The sequence below is a fragment of the Dipteris shenzhenensis genome, chromosome 5, assembly GCF_047967505.1.
Source record: "Dipteris shenzhenensis isolate YYH24624 ecotype China chromosome 5, Dip_SZ_1.0, whole genome shotgun sequence".
In the NCBI taxonomy this organism is placed as follows: Eukaryota; Viridiplantae; Streptophyta; class Polypodiopsida; order Gleicheniales; family Dipteridaceae; genus Dipteris; species Dipteris shenzhenensis.
In genome coordinates, this window is record NC_141600.1 from 1,296,304 (window position 1) to 1,315,865 (window position 19,562).

General features: G+C 45.7%; 1 protein-coding gene across 1 annotated transcript; it reads left to right on the forward strand.

Moving 5' to 3' along the window:
* Nucleotides 1-14,538: 14,538 nt before the first annotated feature.
* Nucleotides 14,539-18,635, forward strand: LOC147901466 (uncharacterized). The gene is made up of 2 exons (XM_087374518.1): nt 14,539-17,269; nt 17,385-18,635. The coding sequence occupies exons 1-2, from the start codon at nt 14,593-14,595 to the stop codon at nt 17,807-17,809; spliced, it is 3,102 nt and encodes a 1,033-aa protein (XP_087230644.1). The 5' UTR covers nt 14,539-14,592; the 3' UTR covers nt 17,810-18,635.
* The last annotated feature ends 927 nt before the right edge of the window (nt 18,636-19,562 follow it).

Genomic DNA, 19,562 nt, shown 5'->3' on the forward strand with positions numbered 1-19,562 from the left:
TTGCTCATTGAACTGAAGAACGTAAGGTTTTAGGTAATGTAATGATGTGAAACCATATGTGAGCGTATGGACTGACTCCGAGTAGGTATTAGTCGGGAATTTTGGGCATGGCTTAGATTGGCAACTTGGGGAAATTCAAAGCGTCCCCTCTATGGCGATCTAGTCTACTCTGATCTAGATCTAAACCAACCATCGATCGATGAAAGAATAGCAAATAATTCCTTTTCTTTTGTTCTTTTTAAGTGCTGGGTCAGACGCGTTGATGTAGAGGCAAATGTGCGTGAAGGAAGTGGTTTTGTCGACGAGGCTCAAATATGAGTGTAACTTGTACCAAAATGTGTGCATGATGTGATGAGCGCGTAGAGCACGAAAAAACAAGCGACTTTACTTTTTGGAGCATCCTCAAATTCTTCTTGGATCAAGAGATACGACTTGATCTATGTGGAGGGGCAAAAGGAGTGCAAATGTGCTCAATGATGATGTGTCACTGTGAGTCACATGTAGTGATGATGTGGCACTGTGCCTAGCAAGAGGTGTGCCAGTGAAGCCCTGTGCTGAGATGGAGTGGTCACATGAAGTGACTGTGAAGCACTGTGTGTGCCTGCAGAGGTCAATGCTGACTGGATAGCTGAGGTGGCACTGCTAAGGTGGCACAGATGATGATGTTAGTAGATGACATGGCAATGCTGACGTGGTTGTGATGACATGGTAGGATGATGTGTCTTGATGGCATGGTAGTGGTGATGTGTCCTGATGATGTGGGCCTGATGATGTGGCACAGGTGACATGGACTGCTGATGTGGCAGTGGGGAGAAGATGATGATGTGGCACACGGGCCACTTGTCACTTGGCTGACCACACCTCAATGTGTGGTGAGGTTGAGGATAAGGGATATCCTCCCTCTCTGCCACGTGGTGCTAGGAGGGAGACCGAAATCTTTTGAGATTCTAATAGAATCTTTATAGATTCCATCCTCGTTTCTGTCGAGGCCGCGCAGGAGTTGAGCTACAGTCTGTGAAGCCTTAGTCTTGAGAGCTTAGCCACGAGTGCTGGCTATCATAGGAGCTCACTTGTGGTTTGTGGAGGAAGTTGTGTTGCATGTGATGCTTCATTGGAGGTAGTCGTTGAAGGTGTCGTTCATTGGAGCATTGGTGATGGACGACGGAGAGGCAACCCCGCTACAAAAGAGACCAAGGCGGAGGGCTCACCTCTGTCTCCGTGTGTTGAGTGGCCATGTTGGAGCATCGTTTATGGAGCCGCGTTGTACGTAGGTCCTTGCTCGCTGTCGTCCATTGGAATCGTGGTGGCTGCTTAGAGAGGTGGCTTGCATGGGCAGTGTCAAGGATGGCCTGTGAGCCCATGATGAGCCCATAGCTATTGTTGTTTGGCCAAAGTTATAGAGCTAGTGTGCTGTCACGCGGCTGAAAGGAAAAGGCCCGTGAGGTGATCCTTGACTGCTCGTTGGAGGCTGCCTTGCAGGAGAAGCAGTACGTGGTCATTGCAAGAAAGTTGGCATTGGCACAGCTGCTCGTGTGCTTGCAACGAGAGGCACACTGTGGATCGATTGGCAAGGTTGTTGTTGATGTAGAGATTTTGACACTGAGGCATGCTGTAGGTCCGACGTTGAGGCTTGTCGTAGATGGCATCGTTTAGCATTTGGAGCCGGCTGAGATATGACTGAGATGATGGAGTTTGCTCATAGGGAGCCATGTCTCAGCCCCTTAGCTTTGTAAAGCCCTTTAGTCATTGAGCTAAAGCCGTTGATGGAGTCGGCTGGCTAAGTTGCAGTTTGGTTGAAGACTTTGAAGCTTGTTGGCTTCCTTGCATGAGACCTTTCTAAGAAGTGTCTCCCAATGAAGACTATGAGATCTTTTCTCTTTCAAAGCGAAGTTCCTCTCAGAGAATCGAAGAAGCACATCCTAAGAAAACTTGTTCAAACTCTCATGAACAAGAGGTTACTTAGACTCTGTTCTCCCTATCTTTTTCTCTCTCTCTCCCTCACAAGAAACTATCATATTGCACTCAAGAAATGAACGGAAATGGACGGAAATTCTCTCAACAGAAGTGAAGGGAAGGATCTCACAATCACTCAAGAGAACTCTCAATCTCACAATCTCTCTCGCACTCTTAGGAATCACAATGCCTCAGCGGAAGGCAAGGGAGCTCTGATACCATGACAAAATATGAAGAGGGGAGAGGAGAAGAGTGGAGATGAGGAGAGAGGGCACAGCTAGAGAGCACACCACAAATGACTAACTGTACACTAGATTTAGTTGAAAAAATAGAATATATACAAACCCTTTTAGGGTTAGGGTTAGGGGATCTAACCCTTTCCTTTATAGCACTCTATAAGGTTAGTGCTATGCACATATGATCACGTGATGGTGCTATGCACACATGATCACATGATGTTGAGCGTGAACTCTCAACAGCACAAGCTCACGTACCAATGCATGGGTCCCTACCGTGTGGTAGAAGTCACTCGGGGCATGCCAAATAGCCACTCTTAATGGAGTAGAAATGGAAGGCTACCTTAACAGGAGCAAATTGAAGAGATATTACGGACCACTCACCCTGCCTACCATTCAAGCCATCCATAGAGAAAAAAGTACTCAAGGCCAAGGTAGCCATGATGAAACGCCAAGCCATCGAAGAAGCCAGGGCACGTAATGCCAAGTTCAGACAACGTAAGCAAATGGCATTGCTTAAGGCAAGGCTTAAACACCCAGGACTGATGGATAAACTAATAGTAGAACCAGCTAGGTTTCATGTTCAATTGCAGGGTCTAGGCTTGCGCATCTGAGCAAGAGCGAGTCACGACTTCATCTCCCGCGAGGTATGGGAAAAGCTACAATTTTCCCTAAACCTCACCGTCGCTTCGGTACGCGCTGTCAATGTCCAACACTTAAGTACCTTGCATTTTGCGAACTTGAGTCTAACGGTTGTTCGCCAGGCAGTAGAAATCCACTTTTATGTTCTCCTCACAGAATGAACAGATCATATTAGGAAGGACCTGGTATTACACCATGAACTGTCAAATCGACTAGAGGACCAAGATCACTTCCCTCACGAATGGTGGTAGAACCACGGTAATTCTGCTTTGTGAACCATGCCCTGCTCCTTCTGCTGCACCCTTGCCAACCCAAGGCAAGGAAGTTCTATGGGAAAGTGGACCTAAAGCTACCGTTGGACCGGCTACAACAACCAAGCCCCAGAGTCCCAAAAGTGCCCTACTACCACGAATTGTACAACTCAACACAAGGATCTCCCAAGTCGGTGAGGAAGCAACACAAGAATCGACCCCTATAATGAGAGGAGTTACACAAGAACCTTCCTCCAAATCCAAAGGCGAAGTGTCACTTCAAAAGGTGACTTGTATAAAAGACCAAATGGTTGACTTTGGTCTTCATTGTTGTATGCTCAAGTTTGGAATACAAGCTCCCTCTTCTCTTCAAGAGTGTCTTTGGGTGTTCTCTTGTTTCCTTTGTAGTGCCTTTGTGTTTGCCACTTTATCCCCCTTCACTCTCCTCTTCCCTTCTCCTTCTCCCTCCCTTCTCCCCTCTCTTCTCCCCTCTCCCCCTTCCCTCTTTCTCTCGTGGAAACACACTGCAACAATCCAGAAGCTGCTTGCTTGACACAAGTGGACGGCTCGTGCTTGCATTTCTCTTAGAAGGAAGTAGCTTGGACTGCAGGCTCCATCGGCATTCCTTCAAGATCCCACGACACGTGAGTGACCATTGAGACTACACATTTTTGGCGCCCTTGTCGGGGAGTTCAAGGTATGCTTTTGCATTGCATTTTCTTTCTTTCATAATCTACCCATTGCACATGGCTTCAAGCTTAACTTGGAGCTTTGTTAGTGGAGTTTTAGGAGAGGTATGAGGAAGGAAGTGTAAGTTGGACGGAAAAGAGACGAAAAAATGTCATTTTATGTTGAAGAGCATTTTTGAGTTTAGAAGGCTTGCTTTTTAGGTTTGTTAGTGTTTTGAAATAATAGGAAGGTAGTTTCTCAGATTGCTAAGGTGTGTACGTTGTCAAATCTCACAAAAAACAACCAAGACTGAGGAATCAAGCTGAAAATCGAAGTTGTTTTGTGTCTTGATAGTCACCCCTCCAGAAATCTCTCATTTTTGCACTCAAATGTTGTTTTTCTTTCATGTTTTTTGCATTGAGTAGGTAGACTAGGTAGTATAGCATCTCCCTAGCACCAAAAACCCTAAACAAAAACTCCAAATATGTCAAAAATCATCAAAAATTAGTCGGCAACATAGCACATTCCTATCCCCATGGGTCAACGGCTTAGTGCTATCTCGTTGACCGTCGCCATAGCCCTATCCCACCGATCAAACTCCGTTGACCCATGGGGATCGGTCCAAACCAAAAGCTCAATTCCTAGCTCCCACTCCGTAATAGGACCCCGACGGGAGGATCCATCTAGCTTCGACGAGACGGAGAGCTTTAATGAGGAGATGTAAGACCCCACAGGTCCAAGGGCTTTCGAAGCTCCCTTCACTAGTGTGGCCTCACCCAACTCTCCTGCTCCCTCTGTAGCGTCTACGTTAAGAGGTACATTCACCAACATGTTTGGATGTTTAGGCCAAACAGATTCGACAGACATGGAGAACCCCTTCGCCAGCATGCCTGTGGGAAGGGAAGGTTAGCAACAACAAGCTCCTGAAATGGAGACAGGTACTGAAACCACCTTTGTGGACCCAGGGTCCACATCTTTTGCAAGGCACCCTTAGTGGGAACGCATGGAGGATGAAGATCCATGGATGAGGGACTTCCGCGGACAAGACCCTAGCCAGGAGGATGCGAGAGGCTCCCAAGGAGGGGCTTCTTATCAACTCCCGATCTTCCCAGTGCCACCGACCTTTGTTGACCTATGTGGCACCACAAGCTCCACCCTATCACCCAATGCAAGGAACCTCCATGCCAATCCCCCATGACCCAGCCCCTCCAAGAGTTCGATCGTTTCCACCTGCATTTGTTGCTCCAATGAATGCAGGCCTTAGCGCATCGCCCCAATGCTGGAACCAACAACTCAATGGATTCCACCACCAGGGCCAGGCTTAAGGCCACCCCTACGTCCCATTGGGCCCACAATGGCACTGCCTCCACCAGTTGCCCAGATGGTGCTATCAGATGAGGTGATGCACATCTTGGTGAATGCGTTAGGAAAGGGGGCCACACCACCTCTGCCCGCCCCAGTATTTCCAACAAGAATCACGAATCCCTCAAGGAGCCAACCCATAACCATCTCCAAGTTGATGACCAAATTCCTCGGGGAAGGAGACCCTGTCTCCCACGTGGAGTGATTTAAATAGATATGTGAAGCATTTGGAGCTTCCGGAGATCTAGAAATGGCTAATGCATTTGGTGGCAGTCTGGATGGCAAAGCAGGCCAATGGTATAGGGCTCTCACCCTAGAAAAAAAGTCAACTGGGAGACGCTGAGAAAAGCCTTCATTGTAGGGTTCTCCCCTAGTTGACATAAATGGAGCCTGATTAATCAGTTATATGAGGTGAAGCAGAATGACAAGGAATCCCTCTAGCATTATTCAGCAAACCTAGTGCAAACATCAAGCCTATCCAATTGTCCCACTTAGAGTCTAGGGATAGCCACACATCGTGCTTGGATGATGGTTTGCAAGTTTTGTTTTAACCTATCATCACTTTGGTAGCTTTTGCAACTAAGTACACAAACTAAACAATGAAATCCCAATGGTTGATCCACATATATCCCCAAAGTCAATGGCCAAGTATGTGGCATTAGATAGTAAGACTATTGGGGATGCACATGCACTCATAGTACTTACTAATGCCATGCACCATGATTAGGATGCACATCTACTCATAGTAAAGCTATTGGGGATGCACATCCAGATAGTACTGACTAATGCCATGCACCATGATTAGGATCAGAGGATCATTGGAAAATTTATTGGGGATGCACATCAACTCATAGTACTTATTAATGCCATGTACCATGATCAAGAGTTAGCAAATCATTGATAATCAGTCAAATTCTCTAGTCCCCTACAATGTTGCTTACACTTGACATGTCTAGTCTCCAAATTACTCTAGGATGTGTTGAGTTACACTCTTTAGTTGAATCTAGGTACTATTATAAACCCTCTTTTCTAACCCATAAGGGTGGTATTGTCTTGGTATATTGTGAACGTTGCAAGAGTTTGCAATTATTTTATTCTAACATATAAAACAAGAAATTAACCCCTATTCATTAAAAAAGAATAAAGAAAAAGAATTATGTGTCAAAGAAAATTTCATGGAACAATAAGAGATATTTCAATGAATGCAGGTGTTGAATTCAATGAATGATATGGAATCAACTTAAGGGCTCAAAAACTTGGATATATTTATGTTACTAGTAGGCTTGCAAGGATTTACCATCGATCAACAAAGTCAACATGGACCTTAGAGGACTAGCAAGACATCTCCTAATGTCTTCTTTAATAAAAATCACTAGATTCTCTGTTAGTAGTGCCACTTTATGAGATCTATTATCTAATCTTTCATCACATGGTTTTTTGCATGATAATGTAAAATTTGCAATGAATTATGTGAGTATATTAGTCATGCTAAGCATTACATTTTTGCTTTGTTCTTAAATTAATATCACATTGAGCTTAATTGCATTAAGTTCTTTTAACTTCATGGGATGGCAAGCCAAACTAAAGGCAAAATAACATAGTGTCTGAAACATTGTGATTTAATTTGCAATTCATACTGATGTTGGAACTAATGTCAATAATCAATTTATAGAAGTAACACCATGGTTGAGGAAGGCCAATAAAGCAAAACAAGCAACAACAAGTTATTAACTGTGAGTTCTAGGCATGCTCTTGCCTATTTTGTATTGTAACATTTGTGGCTTATCATGTACTATAGCTCTAAAACTTGCTTTCCTAAAATTATAAAAAATGACAATGCATTTGAATTAAAGAAGATTAAATGACTATGAAGTCTTTTACAACCAAGTGACATGAGAAGAGATTTATTTTCCAGCTTACGGAAGCTCAAAGTAATTTTCAATTCATTAATGTAGTATACTAATGATGCTGTATCACATTAACACTCAAAATGATGTAGTTAATTATGATCGAATACAACAAATGACTAAGCGTGGAAAATAGACTCTGTATGTGCATTAAATGAGATTTAAAAATGAAGCAATGATTTGAAAGGGCCTTTGAAATTTTCACAAATTTTGCTCCAATGGTCATTTAATATGTGTGAGCATATCAAAATGAGAGAAGGTCAATGTACTCTTCACAATTCAACCTACAATGTGAAAAAATTTAATGTGTGCTTAATTTACTAAGATGAAGACATATTCTTCCAAAAATTGCTGGAAATTCAAAGTTCCTTGCAATCATAAAGACTTTAATATGTAGTCACCAAATCTTACAAACAGAAAGCTTGCACAACTTAAAGTTGTCATCCAAAGGCTCTAAGATTACTTCAATACAATAATAACCGGTACCAATGACTCTCTTCTTGGCAAAAAAAAGTTGGAGTCTTATCAATATGAACATTTCTTAAAGCAATTGACAAAGTAAAGACCCAAAATATGTCATGTGCACATGTCTCTTTGGTTGCAAGCATATGCAAGTCTCTATGTGTCATAACAACTCGGGCATTTGTCAACCTCCAATCATCACAACCATTTTCTCATCTTTGATGATCTCATATTACACTAAACTGTAATATTATATTATCATCTTGTCTCACTTGTAAAAACGCACTTAAACAATTTTCCTTACACTTTGTGCCACATTGGGAATATGATCAACAATGATTCCCACTTGGAGGCTTGACAACCTTGTCTTATAGCTTTATGCTCATGTTAAAAAACAATTTCAAAACTACTTTACCTTTCTATCACTTCAAAGCGATCCACAAAAATCAATGTGATTTCAAAGCTAGAAGATGACAAGATGAGAAGGTAGGATTGCTTGGTACTTTTGACATTTGAGGCATAAATTTAAACATTCAATAACTAGACAAGGTTGTCACCTTTACCATTAAAGTCAGAGGGACCTTGCCTCGAAAAGTAATGGCAATGTGAATTTTCATAAGATATCCAATCGGCAATGATAGGATACCAAGAATGATTAAAAATAATGAAGAAATAAGAGATTATGGAGTCTACATTATGAATCAACACATGATATGCATATGAAGGCTATGGAGAGTGTGTAAGAAAACAATACAACGTCTGTCCTCAGCAGATAATAGGATCTCGTATGCAAGAGAGAAAAGCAGATAGTATGGAGAATGAAAAATTTGATTACTGTAAAACTGATACAATAGATGGCGTTGCCTCCCAGTCGTGCACTCCTGTGTGAGAAGCTTCGATGGTGTGCTAGAAACAGTAGAGGACGGAGGCTGGATGCTAAGGAATGAGGGTTGCTATAGCCAGTGATGATGATGGGCTTCACGGGCTTGCTCTTATATAGCCACCAGTCATAGTCGGTTAGACCCAATTGGGAGACCAACCCAGTCGGCCCAAAATTTTTGATAGGCCACCGACCACATGTTAGAACTGTGGCGCAGAATAGAGCAACTGACCTACGGACATTGTTCGGCCCAGAGCCATCCGGGATCATCTGGGGCTCCAAACGGGCCCCGCAAACCGAGAGTGGGCTGCCTCGGGAAATGCTCCATCTACCCTCAGTGTGGTCAATCATGGGATGCCTTCCCACACTTGCATGTAGCCTAGTTGGCAGTGTGCCAACTCTATCTGAAGCCGTCCAGCCATCAGGCCATACATGGCCCCCATTTGGCGTCCAAACCAGGACCTACCAGATAACCTAGCTACTCAAATGCCTTCTCCTCATATGGGGGGCTTACAAGTAGAGTTAGCTGGTTCCCGCGTAGTTACATGAGAGTGGAGCATTGATATCTAACAGAGTGCACATAGGGCTTGAAGTAGTGCCACATTTTCACAAAGCCATGCAAAGTGAAGTGGATAGGTGGGAGGGGCTTGCTATGATTGCCTTTAGAAATAGATCTAGAGTGGAGCCAAATATGGAGGAATGGAGGCAAGTTTTCCATGCAAAGAGATGAAGTTGCAAGATAATATTTTCCCTTCAATGTCATTCCACATCATTGAAGGTAGCACTTCTACATCAAAGTCAACCCATTGCATTAATGAACCATTAATGAGAGCAATGATGGTCCTATGTTGCGGCATTTTTCATGTTTCTTGAACGTCTACCAGGTCAATATAGACAAGTTGCATGTACCCCCATGGTTGGATGGAGAATTCTTAAGTTTCTTCAACCCATTAATGAGAATGTATGTTGAATGTACATAACCTCAAGTGCTATTTACTTTTCATGCCCATCTCCCCATGAGTGGGATGCACACGTCCTTTCATAATTGTGCAAGTTAGTATGGGAGCATCATTTTGGATAGCTCTAATGCTGATATCAAAGTTGCTCTGATACTAATATCAAAGTTGAGCATCTAATACTGATGTCAAACTTACTCTAATACTAATCCCTTCACATAACTTATGACATTGGAAAAAGAACGAAATAGCAAGGAACAATAGCTACACCCAAGCTTGGAAATTTTGCCAACACAATGTGGTTGTGCCGTGTCAACCCCTTTTAGAGCATGAGTCATGGACCATGTCCGTAAATTTCAATAGCTAAATGGCATCTCTATCTTCATCGATAAGACTTGTAAGGGGCTAAAGGACCTCCCCAGCTGCTACTTCCCACCTTAGTGACAACGATTATGCCTATGACATATCACGACCATGTAGCCATAAATGACTCTAAGCTTGGCGTCATGCATTGAAATGCCGCACACAGGTTTCCAAGCCCTAGAGTGGGTGAGATTGGCAATTGCAAGTTTCCAAGGCTGGATAATGATGGAGTTGGAGGTCTAGAGAGTTATGCAGTGGCATAATTTTTGTAAAGAATGGCCTCAATTTTGCCTCCTTTAAATTGTGGCATCGTTGCTAAATGAAGGGATCTTATGACTCTCATAAGGCAAAATGAGCTCCTTTATTTTGTGGCATGGTTGCTAATGAAGGGTGCTTTTATGTGATAATGCTCTTAGAGCATTTGCCTGTGGAGCCCTTGCTATGGTATGAAATGGGTAACAATGGCCCCTTGAAAGAAAAAGTGCAGATAAACTTTTGGCTAGTTGCAATCAATCGAAGGAGGAGTTGCCTTTGTGAGGTTGATGCCATCATAATAACGTTTCATGCATGTACATTGCTTTGCAAATCAAAACCCAAATTTGTGCATTAATATGATTGAGACAAGGAATCTTGGAGATGAAACTCAAGGATTGGGGTTGGTCTAGTGCCTCCTAGGTGTTAAGCCATGTGCCATGTTGGTAGCGAATCCTATAAAATTTAATGCCCAATTCTTGAGTCCACACAATGGATTTTATGTTGAAGCTTATTAGTTGAGTTCAATAAATTAATTAGGTTGTTGAAGCTCCTCAAGTGAAAAGTGGTTGCCTTAGAGGATTCAATAATTGGCTACACTAAGAGCCAGTGCACAAGAGAGGAATTTGCACAGCTAGTGCCATTCCAAGCTTTAATTCGCACGTCTAAATTGCTAAGATGGTCTAAGGCACTTAATAGAGGTCTGACTAATGTCTGAGTACGTGTATGGAGCTGTACATGTGAGATCTACGCATTTGTGATTAGGTTGCCCATTAACTTATGTACCAACTCTTGAGGATTGAAGGCACTCCAACTCCAACCCAGCACCAAATGGCAGCATCCAATAGGATGGGGAAGGAATGGTGCTTTGGTGCTGGAATGGCAATCTAAACAATTGAGGTGCAAATCTGAGCATCAATGGCGCTTCAAGACATGAGGGAAATGCCCAAGGGAGGCATTTCCCGAAAGTCAAGGTCCTGGGAACCTACCTTGATTGTGACAGCAGATTAATCCTCACGCTGCCAACTCAGATTCCAAGCCATCTTCTCGCGTTGATGGAGACTTGGCGATGAGGAAGAGCGATGGTGAGAGCTCGCTCATGAGAATAAGTCTTCTTGAAAAGAATTGCGTACGATCGGACGGCTGGAAATAAATTCCTAGGACCTTGATGTTGGCCACGAAATTTGTGCCAACCTCCAAAAACCGCCACCAGCCTCGCATTTTAGGCATCGTGTGCACTAGGAGAAGTTGGGTTTTCAATCCAGCCCTTGCAAATTGGAGGGGTCTCTCTTTACAACTAGTTGTGGACCTTTGAGCCATAAATGTGTTGTGTGGCATAGGGGCTCTATTTGAGAATGGAGGCTGTTTTAGAGGACCTCCCTGTGCTTGGTGAGATCGTAGCGGGCCCCTACTCACTCAGAATTTTTAGAAGTGCAGCGGTTTGCTTTTTCCGTTCTTCTTCTTTAATGTAGCTCAATGCATAGCTATCACACCCAATCCCATGGCCATCAGATTATTTGTGCTGATGAGGAGCTTTGGGCATTGCAAGGCTGAGCGAGAATCTTGGATTCTCAAGAGATCAGCTGCAATGCTACCGAGCATGCTTAGCCAACCTTGGGCCTCCATGGGGCTGTGAAATTTGCCTACTAGTGAAGACGGGATAGTCCCACCAGCATACGCAAACTACCTCAGGTGCGCATGAACACGCCCGCTAAGGTGGGACGTGTGCACAGGCTGTTAGTAGCGAAATGGCCTTGACAACGTGGCCGTCGTCTTCTTGTTGGTTCATGTACACACAACTGCAATTTGTTTCCCTGACATGGCGCATTCCACGCTTCGCAGTACACACTCACACCGAGTCTGTGGACAGATTGCACATTCCACAGTGCACTGGTGACTGCTTGAGCCTTGCACGCCTGCAATCGCCATGGCGGCCGTAGGATGCGCACCCCCTGCCCCCTGCCCACTCCACTCATCACAGCAGCCTTCGAGGAAGGCCCTTGGGCCTTGGCCACCGTGTCCTCTCTTCTGGCTTTTGCGTGCGCGTGCAAAGCCTGCCACACGAGCGCTCTCAGGCCGCCCCCTTGAGTCCTGAGTCCTGACGATAAGACGAGGAATCAGGGCCGTGCCTCGTCCTCATTTCAAATTGGGCAGGCCGCAGGACAAGGCGATTCCACTTTGTTGCCTGCACCTCAAAAAAATTTAATAGAAGATGTTGCATTCTTTCGCCCAGAACTCGAGAGTCGAGAGTCGAAAGCTATCGGGAGAGACCGTAGACTGGAATGCTTTTCAGTGAACTTGGGGAATATCCAGATGCACATGTAAGCGTCCGGTGCCAAGCAGCAGATACCCAACAGTTACTCGACAGCGCTCATGTGGTAGGAATTCAATAGCTTTTCTAGAGCGGATGTTTAACAACGATTCGTTCGTAAACCATCTGTGATTATAGCTTTGGGGAAGGACTGAGTCACAATGATCACAATTTATGCTTAAACTCCTAGGGCACTGGCGCGATTTGCCAGGAGAGATGGTTTTGGAATGGCTAGTTTGTCAACAGCTCTCGCTGCATTGTCAATCGCCTTATTATTATATTAAACCTTTGTTTATGAGCAGCTTGCGTAGCCGTTATCAAAGGTATGCCAAACAACTAATCTTATTTTCGCATCAAGAATCTCCGGACTCCCCAATCCCGACTGTACACCCTACTCATTGCCATATCGAAAACTATGGTCAAAGTAGCGTACTAGGTGCTACTATTTAGAGTTCGGCTCCAATTATTATTGTCACTCCATTGCCAAGTCTTCCCCGCAGAAATGTGCTCGAGTGTTGTCATCGATTACTACCTCGGATATTCTTCCGTAAAATGTTTGAACCTGACCTCATACTTCTCTTAATTTTCCCAGGCGAGTGGGCAGGCGAGTGGGGCTGTAGCCTTGCAGTACTGCAGCTGGCAGAAGCGATACAGAATTGATGCCAATTTTTTTTGTCTGCAAGCATATTGGAGGCTCCCGAGTCCCGATCAATTGGGTGTCAGTTACTTTTATTTGTGTGAATATTTATATTTTGAGCGCAGCGGATTGGGGGCTAGCGATTTTGGACCCTGCAGCCTGCATCCCATATCATCCATATGGTGAAGGCTTGAAGGATTGCACTGTAGATTATCATTGGAGGAATGCGTTTGAACTGAGTTAGGACCGGCTGGATTAGTTGTATATATTTTATCTAATTATGTAATAAGTCATAGTAGTGGCCTATTAAAAGTGGATGTCGCCTGCGGACCGAGGGAGACTCAAAAAATCCCTCGGGGTTCGTCTTCAATCGTCCGATTATCCGATACGAGCCATCCGGGCTGTGAAGTCTTGACTTTGGCTTTAGACACTGGAAAGTGTAACCGCCTCCTTAAATGGAGAGGCGTCGATAATGTCACTCAATTGCGATTGCTGGAGGCGGAGGCGGCGACAGCAGCGTCTGAAGCATTTATGGGTGGTTCAGTCTTGCATTTGAACTCTGGGCAATGGGCAGGCTTTAGCTGAGATGAGCGCACACAACACACACACACCACGCAGGCACTAGATTTGGAGGCGTCCGTTGCTGTATTCAACGTCACAACAGCGAAGAAAGTGGGCCAACATAGGGATTGCGACTAATTTCTCAAGAGGTGTGAGACAGAGTAGACTGCAGGCTGCGAGGACTGGACGTCCGTTCACGAGGACTGGAGGGGTTGGTCCAGGTTTGGTTGGAGATTCCAAAGGCAAGGCTACAGCTAAACTCCCGCCGCTAAAGACAAAGGGACTGGATCCTCGATGGCAAGTCCAGATCGGATGGCGTCACGGCGCAATAGCCAAAACCGAAAAAATCCCATATAAATTTGGGAACTCAAACCCCAGTGTCTCTACATCAGAGGGAGATTTCCTTTTGATTACTTTAATACCAAGATACGTGAAAAGCCTATGGACGCTGCATGAATCTCCTCTTTTAAATACTTTTAAACGAAGATATGCGATATGATAGTCCTCCTCAGACTCTAGACAGTGATCCGGTTTTCTAAATCATGCGCTGTTTTTCGAATTTCACCGCCGCCTTGGCGCGCGTGTCTGCATGCTACTAGTGCTTTACGGGCATACGACCAGAAAGGAGTCAGGCCCCACTTACTCGGAATTGGCGGGTGAGGAGTAGGAGCGTAGTAGATAGCACACATTCTTTGCATGGAGGTGGACGGAACCATTATTTTAATATGATGTGAATCACAAAAAAGGGCGATGAGTGGGATGGCCAGCGGGGGGCGTGGGCTGAGGTGGGAGGCGTAGAAGGATGACACGGCGATGCTGAGTAGGCGGACGCTGGTGTAGAGGAAGTGGGGATGCTCCCAACAACGACGAGGACGACGATGACTCAGAATCTTTTAGCGACAAAGTACGTGCAAGGGGGAAGGCATAGTGTAAAGGGGGAAAGTAGGGGAACCGGTGGGAAGTCACTTCGCGGGAGTGGCCGCCGGGGGGCCCATTCCGGGAACGCATTCCCAGTGTTATTATCCATCCTCCTCTTTTATAGAACACTCTGCTCTTGTTCGTCTTCGTCGAGTGTGTTCGTTCAGCCAGCCAGCCAGCCAACCAGCCACCCCGCCATAGCCAAAACTCAAACTGCCGTTACGTTACAGCCATGGCTGCTGCTTCTTCGTTTTCTATCTTCTTCTTCTTCTTCTTCGTCTTCATCCTCTCCTCCCCCTCCCTCGCCTCCTCCCTCAATGACGAGCTCCAATCCCTCCTCCTCATCAAACAGAGCTTGCTTGACCCCCTCGGGCACCTCAGCAATTGGGCCTTGCTCTCCCACAACAACTCCCATAGCTCCAGCTTCCCCCCCCCGCCTTGCTATTGGACCGGCGTCGCTTGCAACAGCTCCTCCCCTTCCAACTCTGTCGTTGTGGCGCTCGACCTCTCCTCCCTTAACCTCTCCGGCTCCATCTCCCCCTCCATCGGGCGATTGCGCAACCTCGTTAACCTCTCCCTCGCCGTCAACAACTTGACCGGGAGATTGCCCCCCCAAATCTTCGACATCGGTTGCAGCTTGCGCTACTTGAACATCTCCAACAATCTCCTCGGCTACCATTTTCCTGCCGATAACCTGTCCAAGCTCGCCTCGCTCGAGGTTCTGGACGCCTACAACAACAATTTCACAGGGCCTCTTCCTCTGGAAGTCAGCAAGCTCACAGCCATGCGCCATCTGCACCTAGGGGGGAACTACTTCGATGGTTCCATCCCTCCGCAGTATGGTGACATGCAAAGCCTCGTGTATCTTGGTTTGTCTGGGAACTCCCTCACGGGAAGGATTCCGCTGGAGCTTGGCAACCTTGCCCTCCTGCAGGAGCTTTACGTGGGATACTTCAATCAATTCGACGGGGGGATTCCCGCCGCCCTAGGCCAGCTTACTCGCTTGATGCGCTTGGATATGGCCAACTGTGGCCTCACGGGCAGCATACCTCCTCAGCTTCAGAACCTCACCAAGCTCGACACGCTCTTCCTTCAGATCAACCTGCTCTCGGGACCGATCCCTGGCGAGCTCGGCAGCCTCGTCAATCTCAGGTCCTTGGATCTCTCCAACAATCTGCTCTCCGGCCACATACCCGACCAGTTCCGCAACTTGGCCAACGTACAGCTACTCAACTTGTTCCGCAATCAGCTTCACGGGGAGATTCCTTCCTTCATCGGTGATCTTCCGTCCCTCCAAGTGCTCTCATTGTGGGAGAACAACATGACTGGCGATGTCCCCCAGCAGCTCGGCTCGAATGGGAAACTTGTCGTGGTGGACATTTCTTCCAATGCCTTCACAGGTGTTGTTCCGCCCCATCTCTGTTTGGGAGGTACCCTTCAGAAACTCATCCTGCTCAACAACTTCTTCACCGGTCCCATTCCTGAGTACTTAGGGAGCTGCACCCCGTTGGAGCGAATTCGATTGGGCCGGAACCAGCTCTCTGGTCCGATCCCTGCGGGATTGCTTGCGCTTCCTCTACTTCAGATCATCGAGTTGGCTCTCAACCAGCTCACCGGGAGTATCCCTGATACAATCCCTTTCAATTCCAATTTGGGCAGACTCGATTTGTCCAACAACCAGCTCAGTGGCCCTATTCCTGCTAGCATTGGCAACTTGTCTGCCCTTCAAGCGTTTCTGTTGCCCGGTAACGCACTTACCGGCACCATTCCGTCTCAGGTGAGCGGCTTGAAGCGTTTGTCCAAACTGGATTGGAGTGGCAACTCCATCCGTGGCTCTATTCCTCCTGCATTGGGGCAATGCGCCGACCTCACCTACTTGGACCTCAGCCGAAATGCGCTCGTTGGGGAAATCCCTCCTCAGCTCCAGAATTTGGGTGTGTTGGATTTCCTGAATCTTTCCAGAAATCATTTATCGGGTGGCATCCCCCAGTCGTTTCAGGAAATGCAGACCCTTACTGCGGCAGATTTTTCCTTCAACAATCTGTCGGGGGTCATCCCTGATCAAGGTCAGTTTGCCACTTTCAATTCCAGCTCTTTCATAGGCAATGCAGGTCTTTGTGGGGCGCAGCTCGTTCCTTGTAGCTCTTCTGCACATTCCTCCCTCCGCCACAGAGTTCAAAGCGAACCGGCGCTAATGTACTGGATAATCGTTGGAACCATCTCGTCCCTGACGGTCCTGGTGTTTGTGGTGGGAGTGTTCTACAACCGGCATGCATTCTGTGCGTTGCTCGGACGAGATACCTTGGACAGCCCATGGAAGCTCACTGCATTCCAAAGGTTAGATTTCACCGCCAACCACGTGCTAGCGTGCCTGACCGACGAGAACATCATCGGCAAGGGTGGATCTGGCACTGTTTATAAATGCGCGACCCCGTCCGGAATGGTGGCCGTCAAAAGGCTTCCCGGCAACTGTAAGGGAGCTCCTGACGTTCTGGGCAATCGTAAGGGTACCTCCGACGATCATGGCTTTTCCGCAGAGATTCAAACCCTGGGAAAAATCAGGCACAGACATATCGTGAGGTTGCTAGGCTGCTGTTCAAGCCGCGAAACGAATCTACTCGTGTACGAGTACATGCCCAACGGTAGCCTTGGCGAGCTGCTCCATGGACCAAGGGGAGGCTCGCTAGATTGGGCCAAAAGATACAGAATTGCTGTTGAAGCCGCTAACGGATTGCGGTACCTACATCACGACTGTTCACCTCTCATTGTTCATCGGGACGTAAAATCTAACAACATTTTACTTGATTCAAAATTTGAAGCTCACGTGGCCGACTTTGGCCTCGCCAAGGCTCTGCATTACCCGGAATCCATGTCTTCCGTCGCAGGTTCCTATGGCTACATAGCTCCAGGTACTACTTGCCGGCTCGTTGATTGCCTGATGGGTTTCCCTGTCAGTGCTCTTTTTGAACTTGTCTATGCCTTGTCACTCACTCTAATATTTTGCGTTCTTTCTTTCCTTTCCAGAATACGCGTACACTCTGAAGGTGGACGAGAAGACCGACATCTACAGTTTCGGAGTAGTTTTGCTGGAGCTCCTAACCGGGAGACGACCCGTGGAACCAGAGTATGGGGAGGGTGTGGACATTGCCCAATGGGTTCGTAGGAAAGTGCAAACGAGGGAAGGGATGTTGGAGGTGCTGGATTCTAGGTTGGGGGTGGCGGAAGGCTCGGAACAGATGCACGAAGTGATGCTGGTACTGAGGGTGGCGCTGCATTGCTTGGCTGATTTGCCGATGCAACGCCCAACGATGCGTGAAGTGGTGCAAATGCTGACCGAGGTTCCCAAGGGCAAGACCGCGGCCTCGAGCGCCACAGCGTCGGGGAAATCCACCCCGTCAGCAGCAGCCTGCTCGGGCATGGCAAGCCCTCCGGACCTCATCTCAATATGAGCAAACAGAGGCTTCAATCTTTATGTTGGAAATTATGAGTGAGGCATCAGTCTGTACATTGGGAATGAGTGCATTAGTTTAAACAACTTGCAAATCTGGGGGAACTCGTGTAGAGAGGTTTGAGGTCACTCTGCCCACAGCCAACAGGGAAATTGGTGATGGCTGTGCAAACAGAGTGCACTGTGCAATGTGCAGTGATGAAGGGGGTCTTCTGGGAAAGAGAACCCACCCATCACGAGACATTTTAACTTGCAGTAGTACAAGAGTTCACAGAGAGGTAGACTGTAGTGTCTGGCATAATAATAAGAGAGGAGGATGGGTGTGAAATTTGAAGTTTAGTGGAGCTGGATCAGAGCGCTCAGGGATTGCCCACAAAGCTGGGCAATCGAAAAAGCCCCCGACACAAATTAGCTCTCTGTTGCAACCACTTGCCTTTCCCGAGATCCCATGTAGTATCTTTCCCTTACCCAATTACATACGTCGAGTCCTTTCCAGCCCAAATTCATTTGCCAGTTTTTCCCCTTTCCAACGGGCTCTTCATTGCCTCTCCCTTTCGCCCAGCATGTACAACTTTGTCTCTTCGTTTTAAAGCATGGGATCTATACAGCTGTTGCATGCCATCTCCTTGACATCTCCTTTTGCTTTGCGCAATTCGCGTTGAATCTTGCTTTTGATTGTAGGGAATCTCGAGGAGAGCGTGCAAGTGTCTTTCCCCTCGACACGTATGTACAAGGAAGTACCTGTCCCCATTGACGAATCTATGCATATTTATCTTTTTCAAACGCTAATTCTAGACATCCTTTCCCTAGTGTAATGTCTGAAAAACTTTCCTCATGGTTGAAACACACATGAAGTGTTGAATTGTTGCTTGCATGAATTGAGGAGACCTAAGAGTTAAAGTACACATGAAGCCAACAATATGAAATTAAGAGTAAAGACTAATGAAATCTCTTATCTAATACTTGGGGGGCTTATATATTGCAATCTTATATACATCTTGACATGTAGAAGTTAAAGCAACTTAATAGATTGCTCCATTGCTCTTAAAAATGTGCACACCAAACATTAACACCTTTTGTTTAAAAATCCTTCCAAGTTTGCAAGAACAACCTTAAGCAATGTTAAATAATTAAGTGCATTTCTCTCACAATGAGAACACTTCTTTTTTTCCTCACTTCTTTAATGGTTTAGTCTTTTTTTAAATCTTAAAGTTTCCTAATATAAGTGTGTTGAGAAATAATGCTTCGAAGAACCCTTTGTTTTAGCATGAAATATTGTGGTAATTTTAATCTACAAGGCTTTTCTTACCCTTTTCCCTTTTAAATTCTTTAAGGTAATTAATAGATAAAATGAAGCTTTAATAGAGATGAGACTTACCCATAGGCTAGTACTAAGTTGCCTATGTTATAGCAAACATCCTATTGCCCATTTCTCTAGAACATGTTACAATGTGCTAAGTAGTACTCAAAATTTTTCATTTAATGAAAAAGAAATTCACATCATTAAACAACATCATAGTAATAGTGTAAGACATGTGCCAAAGAGTTGCAAACCCAATTAAATAGTTTTGGGAAGGCATTTGAGCATGTGGCAAAGCAAGACTATTCCTAGAAACTAGACAATACTACATTTTCATAAACTCTATTCTAGTTTGCAAAGTTAACATAGTGAATTGTTGCTTTTTTTAATTTCAAGTACAAAGGAAGATCTATTAAAAAGAAAAGGAAAAAGTACAATAACAGATAAAAGCAGT

Bases quoted from the DNA above. Each gene is read 5' to 3' on its own strand.
- LOC147901466 (XM_087374518.1), top strand. From the start codon at position 14,593: ATGGCTGCTGCTTCTTCGTTTTCTATCTTCTTCTTCTTCTTCTTCGTC. The intron at 17,270-17,384 runs GTACTACTTGCC...TTTCCTTTCCAG, and splicing joins CTATGGCTACATAGCTCCAG to AATACGCGTACACTCTGAAG.